Consider the following 14,785-nt stretch of genomic DNA (forward strand, 5'->3'; position numbering starts at 1 on the left):
GCTAATAAAGCCAAATCTATGGAAGCGGAATAGGGCCTTTATGTTATTAGCAAACTTTCGATTTTTATCATGATATTGTTTTATGAGTAATTTTCTAAATTTTGACTTTAATCTCAACATTATATTTCAACTTTTTTCTCAAAATTTCAACTTATTAATATAAATATATAATTATAATTTTCTCCATCAAAATTGGCCCTTATCTCTTCAGTAAACCATAACAGCTGTTTTGAAAAAAATCATTAAAATTACTCTAAATCTATTCAAATTTATTTTCTGCCCTATTATAATTTCCATCATAATAATCATGCAAACCTTGCCCGATGATGCCCATTTTGTGTAATGTCATGCGTTGAAAATCCTTATGAATCCATATATGTAGTGGAAATCAGAAAATAAATGTTGGACAATATCAGCAAAACAATCATCTCGATCATCTTTTTAAATTATTTGCTGATGCGTGGAATCGCTTTGTGAGAGGCTAGGAGTGGAAGTTGTTTGTGCTGCAAGTTTATCTTAATGCTCCAGTATTAATTAACTTTATTTGACATATTCATCCCACAGGAAGCTCATGCACCATTAACCAGACAGTGTGTAATATCAATCACATTAAAGCCCAGGTATTGTTATGGTCTGTCTTTATTGTCGTACGAATATTAAAAATAACTTAAGATAATAGCCATATATAATACATAGAAAATAAACACAAACATTTATGACATGACAAAAATAGAAAAAAGCATTCTGCCAACAATTCCTGTGAATTTCATCATCCCAGACTTTATTCCTCTGCGTTTAACTCAGAGATATCCTGGCTTTAAATAAATTATCTGATAAAGAGCTTCAATCTCCTGCTGAAGCCAAAATGTCATCTGTGTTCATACACTGTGTATATTTATTTAACTAGGAGCTGGCTGTGTGTGTGTGGATACATTACTACAGGCTTACAGTGCTGCACACAATACATTTAATCACTAAACAGGAAACACTGATGACGGTGGAGGATGTTTACACCGTGACAAACTGGAGCCTGCTCGTGGATTTGTGCAGCGTCACACCGTGTTTCTTAATTAATATATTTCTGTTCTACGAAGACGTATGAGGGCCACGTGAAAATAAAAAGAAATCTGAGTAAAGTTATATATATTCGAGAATATAATCATAATTTTATTTGATTAAAGTCGCAATATTTTTAGAATAGAGACTTCAATCTTTAAATGTTATGACTTTAATCTCGTAAAACTACGATTTTATTTTCAAAATATTCCAAGATTAATCTTCAAACACTGTGACTTTAATCTCATAAAACTACAATTTTATTCTCCAAATATTACGACTTTATTCTAATAAAACTATGATTATATTTTCAAAATATTGCGACTTTGATGTTGAAATATTCTGAATTTTAACCTCATGAAACTACGAGTTTATTCTCAAAATATTACAAATTTAATCTTCAAATATTTTAACTTTAATCTCATAAAAACGCGACTTTATTTTTATAATATTACGAGTTTAATCTTCAAATTATTATGACTTTAATCTTCAAATTATGACTTTATTCTCATAAAACTACACTTTTATTCTCAAAATATTGCGACTTTGATGTTGAATTGTTTTGAATTTAACCTCATAAAACTACGATTTTATTCTCCAAATATTACAACTTTAATCTTAAAATATTCTGAATTTAACCTCATAAAACTACAATTTTATTCTTCTCCAAATATTACAACTTTAATCTTGAAATATTCTATACTTTACCTCATAAAACTACAATTTTATTCTGAAAATATTATGTTTTTATTCTCGAAATATTGTGACTTTAATCTCAAAATTTTTTGAATTTAATCTCATAAAACAACAATTTTATTCTTGAAAAAATACAACTTTAATCTTGAATTGTTATTAATTCAATCTCATAAAATATGATTTCATTCTCAAAATATTACAATTTTATCTTGAAATATCATCGCCTCATAAAACTACAGTTTTAATCTCAAAATAATACGACTTTATTCTTGAAACGTTGCGACTTTATTCTCATAGCGCCCAGATTTTTGTGGCCCTAATATGCCGTTGTACTGTTCAGATTGGCTTTGAAGGATAATTGTGCACTCAGACAGTCATTTTACACAAAGCACATGTCACACGTGGTATGTCGCACATCACTGACCATATCTCAGGTGCTTTGCTTTACAAACTGGAGCAGAAACAGCAATGTAGAGTCTACACCCTCGCTTGCACCCACCGCTGTTTCTGTTTCTGCTGTAGACGTGTGTACTCTAGTGTCTATTAGTGGTTTTAAAGTTGCCCTATTGCAGGGGTGTCAAACTCATTTCAGTTGGGGGGCCAAATACGGAACAGTTTGATCTCAAGTGGGCCACAGAAACGAGTAATTTCAACATTATTGTGCCCTAGTTTGCAGTTCTGCGTATACGTAATATATAAATTATGTAAGAAACCAACAATATCCAAGCAAAAAGTGACAGATATCAGTCCCAACACGGTCTTCACTTTGAATTTCCTAGATTTTGTGAGAGATTTTTATTTAAATTAAGGGAAATGTCATAATTTGAGGAAAATGTAAGGATTTTGTAAGAATTTAAAATTTTTTCAACAGTTTAACAGTAAAAATTACTACAATCATGCCATATAAGCTCCAGGAAAACTGTGAGGCAGCCCCTGGAAATATTGAGTTTCATTTACACAATGATTCATGTTTTCTCTGTCATTTCACTTTCTCACGCGGGCCCAAATTTGATGGATCCAAATGGCCGGATTTGGCCCCTGGGCCATGAGTTTGACACATGTGCCTTATAGCTAAGTATCTCCAAATCCATCCGTTAGAGAGAGGAAACACTTTCAGTTGCTGATAGGAGCAACACTAGGAAGCAACAGCAACAGTCAACGAGCCTCGATTGTTCACATCCAACATTGTTCCATCAATTCTTAGTAAAAGTTGCAACATTTTTATCTTTTAAAAACAAAAGCATGTGAATAATGGCAGATTTATACATGACGCACACGCGTATCTGCCAGGAGTGTTCAGATGTGTTGTAAGTGCTCACTTGGCAGCTGCAATAAATAAATACTGAAGGTTTTTGAAGGACGTCCAATGGGACAGAGACGTGGCCGATACCGTGCAACGTGATGCCACGCTATAGGGCAGAGATCACTTGTTATTTGGCTTTTCCTGCATCTCCATCTTCGATGACCCAAATCTGAAGCAGCAGCAGTCTGTCACTTTATACTTTTGTGGGTTTTATTTCTTACAAACGTCTCATCCGTACGCGTCCAAAGCTCTGTGAGCGGCTTCAGAAAAGTTCTTGGCCTCCTGCGCCTTGCCCGTTCTGCTCGCACGTGTCCGTTCTGCAAAGAAGGTTCTGCAGTCCAAACTATGAACAAACCCCACTTAAAAACTAAAGGTCTTTGTTTAAAAGTGTCTCTTTTACTTGTAAAGTTCTTCATTTACAGACACTGACCCACTCTGTTATCCGACACTCCTCACAGACCACGTAGCAGCACCAGTGGAACTTGCAGTTGCATCGTTCGCTCCGCGTCTGCTGAAGAATGTTGTGGCCCCGCCCACAGCACAAGCTCTCACAGTTGTCCATGCCGGGGCTGGTCTTGTTGCAGATCCGGCCCTGCGTCCCGGCCGAGTCCGACCCCAGGTCCCTCTCGCAGAAATCCGGGGACTTTTCGAAGTAGACGAGTTCGTTGATGCTCGGTCGCCGTCGGTGCGAGTGGTGGTGGTGGTGGTTGTGGTGGTGATGGTGGTGGTGGTGGTGATGATGGGGGTGATGGTTGTGGTGGTTGTGATGGTTATGGTGGGAGTGGTCCAGCTGTCCGGTGTTCCGGTTGTGGGCTTTGATGAGGGTGGCGATGTGGAAGCGCTCTTTGAGGATGGCGCCCACCACTCGGAACTCGGGGGTGACCTGCCAGCAGGTTTTCAGCTGGCAGCTGCCCGACGTCCCGTGGCACTTACACTTCCTCTTCATGTGATCCACGACCACCTGAGAAAAGACAGACAGACGAGGGGGAGAGGAAAGAAACAACATGAGGGTTCACGACTCCAATGAAACACAAGATAATGAGTTACAGTTTGTGTCTGTGACTTCATCTCTTTTAGATAGACCTGTTATGGACAACTGTTATAACAGTAAACGACACTCAAATGTGGTTGTCTGAGGGCCACATTATCAATATTTATGTCAGGATTTAGAAAAGTGAACATTTATATAGTAAAGAACAAAGAGTTTGTGTGTTTTTGTTGCTGTTTTGAGTGTTTTTGGAGTCATTAACTGTATTTTTGTCATTTATGTGCATTTCTGGTGTCGTTTTATGTTTTTTGTGCATGTTTGGTGCTGTTTTCTATATTTTTCTATTAATTTTGTATACATTTGTATTCATCTTGTGTGAAAGTCAATTTGTGTATTTTTGTCTGTTTGTGATTTTTTTTATTGGAGTCGTCTTGTCTGTTTCTAATGTTGTTAGTATTCTTGTTTTGTTTTTTGTGGTATTTTCTGTATCTGTTGGGTATTTTCTTTGTCTTTTGAGTATTTTATGTGGCTTTTTATATGGTAAATGTAAAATGGACTAGATTTACTGTATATAGCACCTTATAACCACACTGAAGCATTCCCAAAGCGCTTTACATATCAGCTCATTCACCCAATCACTCACACACCTATGGGACAGGACTGCCATGCAAGGCGCTCGTCGACCATTGGGAGCAACTTAGGGTTCAGTGTCTTGCCCAAGGACACTTCGACGCATAGTCAGGTACAGGGATCGAACCCCCAACCTCTCGATTCAGAAGACGACCCTCCACCACCTGAGCCACGGTCGCCCATATTTCAGTCTTTTTCTCTGATTTTGTATGGCTCTTGGAATCATTTAGAGTATTTTTCTCATCCGTTTGTGTTTTTAAAGTCTTTAATGTGTGTTATGAGTATTTTCTGTGGCATTTTGTATGTTTTTCAGTGATTTTTTGTCGATGTGTATTTGTCTTTTGTGTGTATTTCAAAGCTAGTTTTTGCACACAATGCTCGGCTCGAACAGAAGCAGGTGGCCGGACTCTGCTGTCAAACGCGCTGATATCAAATGACACAGATGGATGCAGGTGTGCCCCAAACTCATTACTCATCATTTACTGCAGAACATTTTTTCCTACTTTTAAGACATTTTCAGCACTTATAAACCCTTTCCACCACTTTTCCCACCTAATGACATATTTTGACCCATTATTGTCTCTTTTAACCTTATTTCATGCTTATTATTGCCAATTTAACCACATTCACGATTTGTAATGCCCATTATTTGCCAGTTTAAACTAATTCATACTTTTTTCTGCCACTTTTAAGTCGGTATTGACACTTTGAAAAATTTTTATCACTTTTTCTGTCCATTTTTGGCCACTACAATTTGCAACTTTTGCAATTTTTTAATGTTTTTTTTAAAAATCCCATTTCACCACCTTTTCCATCATTTTTGGTCCACCAATTTTATTTCTGATTAAAACAAGGATTTATATCTTTAGGATGACTATACACTATGGCGCGTGACACTGAGAGGAGGTCGTCAGATGCCTTTAAGAAACGAAGAATATTTTTTTTAACAATTTGAGCCCATTTTTGCTTATTTTTTTTAACTTTTTTCTGCAACTACACCAAACTTTTTAAACCTATTTTCATCACTTTTTCTTGCCATATTTTTACTCCTTTTAATGCATTTTTGCGACATTACTCCCATTTCTGCATCAAATGTCAATGCCTTTTCTGCACACTTTTCCCACATTTTCAGCACTTATAAACCCCTTTCACCACTTTTTCCACCTAATGTTACATATGTTGACTCATTATTGTCACTTGCCACCATATTTTATGCTTATTTTTGCCATTTTAACCACATTCACATTTTGTCATGCCCATTTATTGCCAGTTTAAACTATTTATTCTAATATTGACACTTGAACCCTTTTTCTGTCTGTTTTTGGACACTCTAATTTATAATTTTGAACCAATTTTTTTGTTTTTTAAAAGCCCATTTTACCATCTTTTCCACCATTTTTTGGTCACCATTTTATTACTGATTAAAACAAGGATTTACATCTTTAAGATGACTATATACTATGGAGCAAATAATAAACGTTCCTGGATAACAGTGGATACTATTCAGATAAATAAATAAATGTGGTTATCACAGATTCATAGAACAATGGTGCAAAATAAAAAAGAATGCTCTACTGTTCTATAAATCCACTTTAAAAGGAAAAAGGAAACATTAAGGATCTGGGCTGCAGAGATGAGGTTTGTGTGTAAAACCATCAAAGGCCAAACTATTTACAGATGTGTTAAGAAATTTATATTTACTCTTCCATCGCTCGTCAAAGTTGTCTGTAATTTGGAGCTTTTTAGAAAATTATAAATGCCGATGTTTCTGTGGAATATACACTTCATCGTGACATTTCTGTCAAAGAATTCTAAATATTTGCATGACTTTGTGGATCTCTCACAGTCTGGTGATTAAAGAAAGTGACCCAGACGTGTATCTTTTGTATAATCACAGCACTACCGATCAATAGAGCGCTGAAAGGAAAGGTTAAAGAGTCTATGATCAGCAGTGAAGAGTAAACAACACTATAATAACTCAAACAGCACTTGCTCTAGGTTCAGATGTTCTTTTTTTCCCCTTTAAACGTCATGGTAAAGGCAACCCCAGAATCACAAACTAGCTGGCCCTAAACACACAGCACGGTCTGTAATCATGAAGCGATTCAACCCACTTAAACCTTAAAGACACAAACTGACCCAGGAGTCATAATTGCATCCACATTGCTACTGTTTGATGGTGCGTTCGCTGCCGGATAGGGCTGTAGGAAACCCGCCAAACCAGAAGAAATGCAGCTTGACACAAGAAAGCAGCGTTATTGTGTTTCGCCAAGTATCAATATCAGCACGCAGCAGCGCAGCATGCTACTGTGAAGGTTTAATACAGTCACGTATCAAAGATGAAGCTCTGACATAATGTGATGCATTGGCCTGATTTAACTTTTGATACAGTTTTATTAAACACAGCACGGCGTAATGGGTCCAATGTCAGAACTTTAAAAACATCAACAATCGAAGCAATAATACAAGATAGAATAAGGTTTTTGTGGCTTTTTCTGTCATTTTGTGTGCTTTTGACTAGTTTTGTCGATTATCGGAGTCATTTTGTGTTTGTGAAGTCACTTTTAATATGATTGTTTTGTGTTAGTTATTACCTCCGCAAAGTACGCAATATTTTCATTGCCGTTTATCCATTTGTTTGTCTGTTACAAAAACCGAAAATGTTTAATGATGTTGACAACATTTCAACTAAAGATAGTCCATGGAAGATTATACGATATGTAAAGGTTTCATTTATTCAGACAACTGTTCCTTAGGAAATCCACTTTGATCTCCTGATCGCTTTGATGTTTCCTTTGAAGTTTCCTTGACTTCCTCGTAGTAATTCCAGCAAGATTACTTTTGTCGTCTTCTTGAATGATATGGTTTCATTTTTTCAGACAACTGTTCCTTAGGAAATCAGCTTTGATCTCCAGACATGTTTCTGAGATCAAAGTGGAGATCAAGTTGCTATGGAAGATTTCCTTAAATTTAAGAGGGGATCTGGATCAATATAAAAAATGGATGAATCCCTTTCTCTCATCATTGGCTAAAGTTCTTTGTTTTTAATTGACTGATTTTTATGGACTTTGACTTGGTTACGTCAGGATGGTTCCTCAATTACCTCAAGAAGTTTCAACGAGATCTGGATTGCACATTTCCCTTCATTAGCGGAGGTTTGCGCTCCCTGAGGGATCTTGTTTTGACTATTTTGGTGTGTTTTTGTCACCATATTGTATGTTTTTAAGTCATTTTTATTGATTATTCAAGTCATTTAGAAGATCATTTTTACATTTTCTGTTATTTTGTTGTCATTTTGCTGTTGTTTTGTGTTAATTAGTGTAATTTTGTGTACTTGTATATTTTGTTTCTTGATTATACTTAATATACTTGACTTTCTTTTATTTCATTGCATTTTTATTGCTCTGTAAAGTGTCCTTGTAATACTATTTATATTCATTTTATTTGGTGTATTTCTTTTGGGGGCTGCACAGAATTAGACCAGGGTCCACCACATGTCCATGTCTGCTATAAACTATAGAGTTTCTGTATCCCCTGTTCAAAATTAGACATAACAAAGTAATTTAATTTTCATGGCTGTACATCTAAAGGATTAATATACCAACTGAATTCAAATACCGGTAGTATAATTTTTTATTTTTTCTTAAATTCATTTATTATTTAGTATTTTTCCACTGGGATAAACATCTTAACAGTTTTTTGTTCGGGCACTGTTGGTGTTTTGAGCTGCAAAGTAACATCAGAATCCCTGCAGGAGGACGTGACAGAGCTCGTATCCTCAACCTAATGAGTAACGGCTGAATGCATAAGTGAACATCATAACTTTGACTGTCAGACATCAATAAATACAAGACAGACAGGTGTTACAAGTTTTATAACTCAATTTGCAAATTGTTAAAAGTTCTGTGGAACCCCACAGGGAAGTTAGTGTCACACAGTAACTACTGAGGACAGTTGGCAAATACTGCAGCTACACAAACTGGATTACAGAAGAGTATTGCATTCATTTGAAAAAATATTGAATAATTAATATTTTTTGTTTGTTGGACACATTTTTTTTCTTCTGTTTTATGAAATGTTTTTTTTCTTGTTTTTAATGCTCCTTTTTTAAGAGAAAATTACTCCGAAAAACACAGAAACATTACTCTGAAAAACAGAAAAAATTTGTCAGAAAAACAAAAAAATTAGCCTAAAACCAAACCAAAAAAATTAATTATTCAAAAAAGTTTTTTTTTTACTGCAGCAGAAATATGCTCATTTTATATAGTCTTTTTGTCGACATTCAGACGCTCAAACGTAAAGTAAAGGTTTGGCAAATAAAAACTCAATCAATCGGCAGATTAAAGGGACAAAAATATCAATATTTAGCCAAAATATAACAATTAACAAAGTCTCACACACAGTTCAAACTTCAAAATAAAAGTAAAACAGACGATAACATCTTTCTTCATCTGATTTCACTAAGGGTTAACAAAGATTTCACTGGATTAGAGCAGGGGTGTCAAACTCAGACAGATTTTATGCAAGAAAACAAGTAATTTCAACATTATTGTGCCATAGTTTGCACTTCTACGTTTACATAAAATACAAAACATGTAATAAACCGACAACATCTAAGCAATAAGTGATAAATATCAGTCTCAACAGGATCTTTACTTTAAATTTCCTTGATTTTGTGATTATTATGGAATTATTATGCAATAATTTGAGGAATACTGAAAGATTTTGTAAGAATTTTGAGCTTTTCCAACTGTTTAACATTAAAAATGACTGAAATCGTGCGATATAAGCACCGGGAAAACTGTGAGCACCTGCAAATATTGCGTTTCATTTACACAATGATTCATGTTTTCTCTGTGTGGGCCAAACTGGATGCTCCAAAGGGCAAGTTTTGGCCCCCGTGCCATGAGTTTGACACGTGTATTAGAGGAAGAAGTTCTACAGCAGCTGATAGCTGTTGTATTTTTAGAAGAACACAGTGCCCAAAAATAGGATTTTTAGAGCGACGACTGATTCATCGTAATGAGTTTCCTTTTTCTTCTCAAAACATTGAGCGTGCGTTTGTTCCACTTTGAACAGCCGACTGACGGACGGATGACGAGATGAAAGCTTGTGATTTCCGGCTTTCTGACTGGGACTATAGCTAGAAACGGAGCAGAAACGCTCACAGAGACGGCTTTGTCCTGTTGTTATGGTTTGTAAGTGTTTAACAAAAAACATTTACCAAAAAAAGGCAGGAAAACAGATGCAGTAATCGTGAAAATGAGTGAGTCAGGTTATTTTTGTTCAAAGAAGCTTTATAACGGATCTGCAATGAGTACAGATATAATGGTAAGACAGAGTAAGGCAACAGAAATGCACAAAATGACTCCAGAAACACAAAGAATTACAGAAAAATACACAAAACAGAAACATGAGACAAAGAGAAAGCTAAAAACCCAGAAGACAACAGCAGGCGTACTAAAAAATATTACAAAAATACACAAAGTGACTCAAGAAAACACAATTTTGTAGAAAAGAACACGACAGCTACAAAAATACGCAAATACACACACACACACACAAAACTATCAAAAGAAACAAAATTATTATAGAAAATACTCCACATTAAACAAAAATACACCAAGAGAAAACAAAAAACACACAAGAGAACAAAAATACTCAAAACAATAAAAAAAAAAATTGATGATAAACAACAAAAATATACAAAAATGACTTCCAAAACACACAAAAATGTGAAAAAAATACACAAAATGAAACAAAAACACAGAAAAGTAAGACAGAAACACACCACACAACTATGAAAATACTAAAAAACAATACAAAAAAATTTAAAACAATCAAAAGAAACAAAATGATCCCAGAAACGCAAAAAAGGACCGTGAAAATACTCAAAATAACTCCAGAAACACACATAATCAACAAAATACACATTGACTGCAAAACAACACACAAAACAACAATCAAATATACACAAAATGACTCAAAATAAACCCGACAAAACAACAAAAGTATACAAATATGACAGGACAACACAGAAAACAACAACAAAAACACTCCGAACCCTTTGTTCTTCCCTGTATTAATGCGCAGATTAGTCATTACTGTAAATGCAGACATGGATGTTGATAATGTGGCCCTTGGATCAGATATAATCACATCTTCAGACCACTACTGTGATAAAAGTTGCCCATTTCTGATCTAAAACATGCAGGGCAGGGGTTCTCCAGGACCAGACCTTGTCCCCCCCTGCTGTGGTCTCAGAGTGGACTATAGCTGACCCCTGTGCAGGGTAGATATAAAGTGGACTATAGCTGACCCCTGTGCAGGGTAGATATAAAGTGGACTATAGCTGAACCCTGTGCAGGGTAGATATAAAGTGGACTATAGCTGAACCCTGTGCAGGGTAGATATAAAGTGGACTATAGCTGACCCCTGTGCAGGGTAGATATAAAGTGGACTATAGCTGACCCCTGTGCAGGGTAGATATAAAGTAGACTATAGCTGAACCCTGTGCAGGGTAGATATAAAGTGGACTATAGCTGACCCCTGTGCAGGGTAGATATAAAGTGGACTATAGCTGACCCCTGTGCAGGGTAGATATAAAGTAGACTATAGCTGAACCCTGTGCAGGGTAGATCTGTACTGTATACAGAAGGTTGGAATGAGGGCAGATTGATTCTCAAACGCAGTCTAAGGGATTATGTACATGTGTTGCAATTATTTTTTCAACATGACTAACACAACATAAGGCATGCAAAGACATGGTATTGGGTCCATTGAATAGAGTGAAGTACGAGTCTCTGTTAGTCGATCACAAAGTTTATAGATTTTTACATTTCCTGACCGACGCAGTGCAGCGAGTCTCTTTTTTTGGATGCAAAGGGAAAGCAAAAACCCAGAAGATGACAGCAGAAATACAAAAAAAAATAATTAAAAAAAAAATCTAAAACAAATAACCAAAGAAAAAAATAGAGTATGACTAAAAACACACAAAATGACTAAAAACAAACTCACAAAACCACAAAAATACACAAAATGACGCAAGAGAACACACAAGTTGGCAGAAAAGTACGCAAATTGAAACAAAAACACTCAAAGGGAAAACAAAAACCCACAAGACAATGACAAAAATACAAAAAAATAATACAAAAATCTAAAACAACAAAGGAGACAAAAAAACACAGTTTGACTCTAAAAACACACAAAATATATGCAAAATGACTCCAAAGAAATCCACAAAACCACAAAAATATGCAAAATGACTGAAAAAACTATGGAAAAATACACAAAATGAAAACAAACATACACAAAGGGAAAACAAAAACGCACAAGCCAACTACGAAAATACTCAAAGATAATACAAAAATTTTAAAAAAATATCAAAAAGAACAAATTGACTCCAAAACACACACAAAACCACAAATTATACACAAAATGACAAAAAAACCCCCCACAAAACAGACTCCTGAAGCACACAAAGGGAAAGCAAAAATACACAAAAAGATTCAAGAAAACATACAAATTTGCGGAAAAATACACGAATTGAAACAAAAATACTCAAAGGGAAAAGAAAAACCTACAAGACAACGACAAAAAGATTAAAAAATAATACAAATAACTAATACAACAATCAAAGGAAAAAAGAAAACACAGTATGACTCTAAAAACACACAAAATATACACAAAATGACTCAAAATAAACCTGCAAAACAACAAAAATATATAAAAATACACACAAAACTATGGAAAAATACACAAAATGAAAACGAACAAACAAAGGGAAAACAAAAACGCACAAGCCAACTATGTAAATACTAAAAATTAATGCAAAAAAATAAAAGCTAAATATCAAAAAACAAAATCACACACACAAAACCACAAATTATACAGAAAATGATTCAAAACAAACTCACAAAACAACATAAATATACAAAATGAATCTAAAAACACACAAAGGGAGAGCAAAATGCACAAAATGATTCAAGAAAATGCACAAATTTGCGGAAAAGTACACAAATTGAAAAAAATACTCAAAGGAAAAATAAAAACCCACAAGATAATGACAAAAATACTAAAGAATAATACAAAAATTAAAAACCTACGTATATCACAAGAAACAAAATGACGCAAAAAAACCCCACAAAACAACATCAATTACAAAATGACTCCAGAAACACACTATATATATATATATATATATATATATATATATATATATATATATATATATATAGAATGAAGCATGAGTATTTGTTAGTTGATAACCAAGTTGATAGATTTTTACATTTCGTGACCGACGGGGCGCAGCGAGGCTCTTTTTTTAATGAAATATGTCTTTAGAATGAGGTCACAAACCTGTGTTTGATAACCAACATATTGGACCATACTTCACTTCACCGACAGAGATGTCAAAGCTTCAAAGTCAATGTTGGAGCGAACATCTGGCGTGTTTTTAATGGGCTATGAGAGTAGACGGAGGAACCAATAAAACTCCCCCAGACGGAGATCAAATGCAACATGTTGGTGGCAGACTAGAGGTGGGGGTCACATGATACAGTAGAGCAGGAAAAGTACAGGAAGGCTACTGTGCAGCGTTGATAAAGTAGTTTATTTATTCCAGGATGGGTCAGACATATTAATCTGTTAATAAATATACATATATTTATTATCTCTGCCAGGGAGACCATATTATGTTTATTTATTTGTTTGTTTGTCTGCAGAATTACATCAAAAGTACTGAAAGGAGTTTGACATCATTCTAATTAAAAATAGACCTTAGGTGTCAAACTCAAGGCCCGGGGGCCATAACTGGCCCTTTAGAGCATAAGTTCTCAACCTTGAGGTCAGGGACCCCATTTGGGGTCATGAGACACTTGGATATTTTTTAACCAATTTAGGCCCATTTTTGCCAATTTTTTATGCTTTTTCTGCCACTACACCAAACTTTTCATGTCTTAACTCATTTTTATCACTTTTTCTTGCCATATTTTTTCTCCTTTTAATGCATTTTTGCTACATTACTCCCATTTCTGCCACTTCTCTGTCAAATTTTAATGCCTTTTCTGCGCATTTTTTCCACTTTCATGACATTTTTGGCATTTATAAATGTTTACCACCACTTTTTCAACTTATTGTCACATATATTGACCCATTACTTTCAACTTTTTTTTCATCATATTTAATGCTTATTTTTGCCAATTTAACCACATTTGCGATTTGTCAAGCCCATTATTTGCCAGTTTAAACTAATTGTTCCTACTTTTTAAATTGCATTACCCCAACTCCTCCCATTTCTGAGAAATTAAAACCAATATTGACACTTTGAACCGTTTTTACCACTATTTCTGTCTGTTTTTGGCTACTTTTGCAAATTTTGACCAATTTTTTTGCACATTTTTTCCACTTTCATGACATTTTTGGCATTTATAAATGTTTTTCACCACTTTTCATACCTAAAGTTACATATGTTGACCCATTATTTTGACTTTTAACCTGTTTTCACCATATTTCATGATTTGTCATGCCCATTATTTGCCAGTTTAAGCTTATTGTTCCTATCTTTTTCTGCCACTTTTATGAAATTTGACTCAGTTATGTCGGGTTGGTTCCTCAATTATTCCGCTACGTTTCATTCAGATCAAATCCGGATCGAGCATTTCATTGCGATTTAAAAAAATTAAAATTAAAAATCCCTATATCTCATCATTGGCGAAATTTCCAAAATTCAAATCTCGTGTCGTAATTGACCAAACTTTACGAAATTTGACACAGTAATGTCAGGTTGGATTTTCTATTACCCTATCCAGTTTCTCCACATCGGATCCAGATTGCGCATTTCATCTCAATCTTTCACAAAAAATTGGCGTGCCCAACCTGGAACCACTGTATGGTTATTAACAGGTATAGAAATTTCAGAAGTGAATGAAACTCAACAATATTTGCAGGGGCTTACAGTTTTCCCGGTGCTTGTATTGCATGATTGCAGTCATTTTTAACGTTAAACTGTTAAAAATCCTTGAATTTTCCTCAAATGATGACATATTTCTCTTAATTAAATAGAAATCGGTCACAAAATCTAGGAAATTTAAAGTGAAGACCCTGTTGGGGCT

General features: G+C 34.9%; 1 protein-coding gene across 2 annotated transcripts in view; it reads right to left on the reverse strand.

Moving 5' to 3' along the window:
* Positions 1–1,922: 1,922 nt before the first annotated feature.
* wnt10a (wingless-type MMTV integration site family, member 10a) overlaps positions 1,923–14,785 on the reverse strand; it is a 66,355-nt gene continuing 53,492 nt past the window's right edge. For both annotated transcript variants that reach the window (XM_028435983.1, XM_028435984.1), the window contains exon 4: positions 1,923–4,016. In XM_028435983.1, the coding sequence (XP_028291784.1) occupies positions 3,468–4,016 (549 nt within the window). In that variant the 3' untranslated portion in view covers positions 1,923–3,467. The remainder of the gene's footprint in view (positions 4,017–14,785) is intronic.

This window comes from Gouania willdenowi, chromosome 21 (assembly GCF_900634775.1).
Source record: "Gouania willdenowi chromosome 21, fGouWil2.1, whole genome shotgun sequence".
NCBI lineage: Eukaryota > Metazoa > Chordata > Actinopteri > Blenniiformes > Gobiesocidae > Gouania > Gouania willdenowi.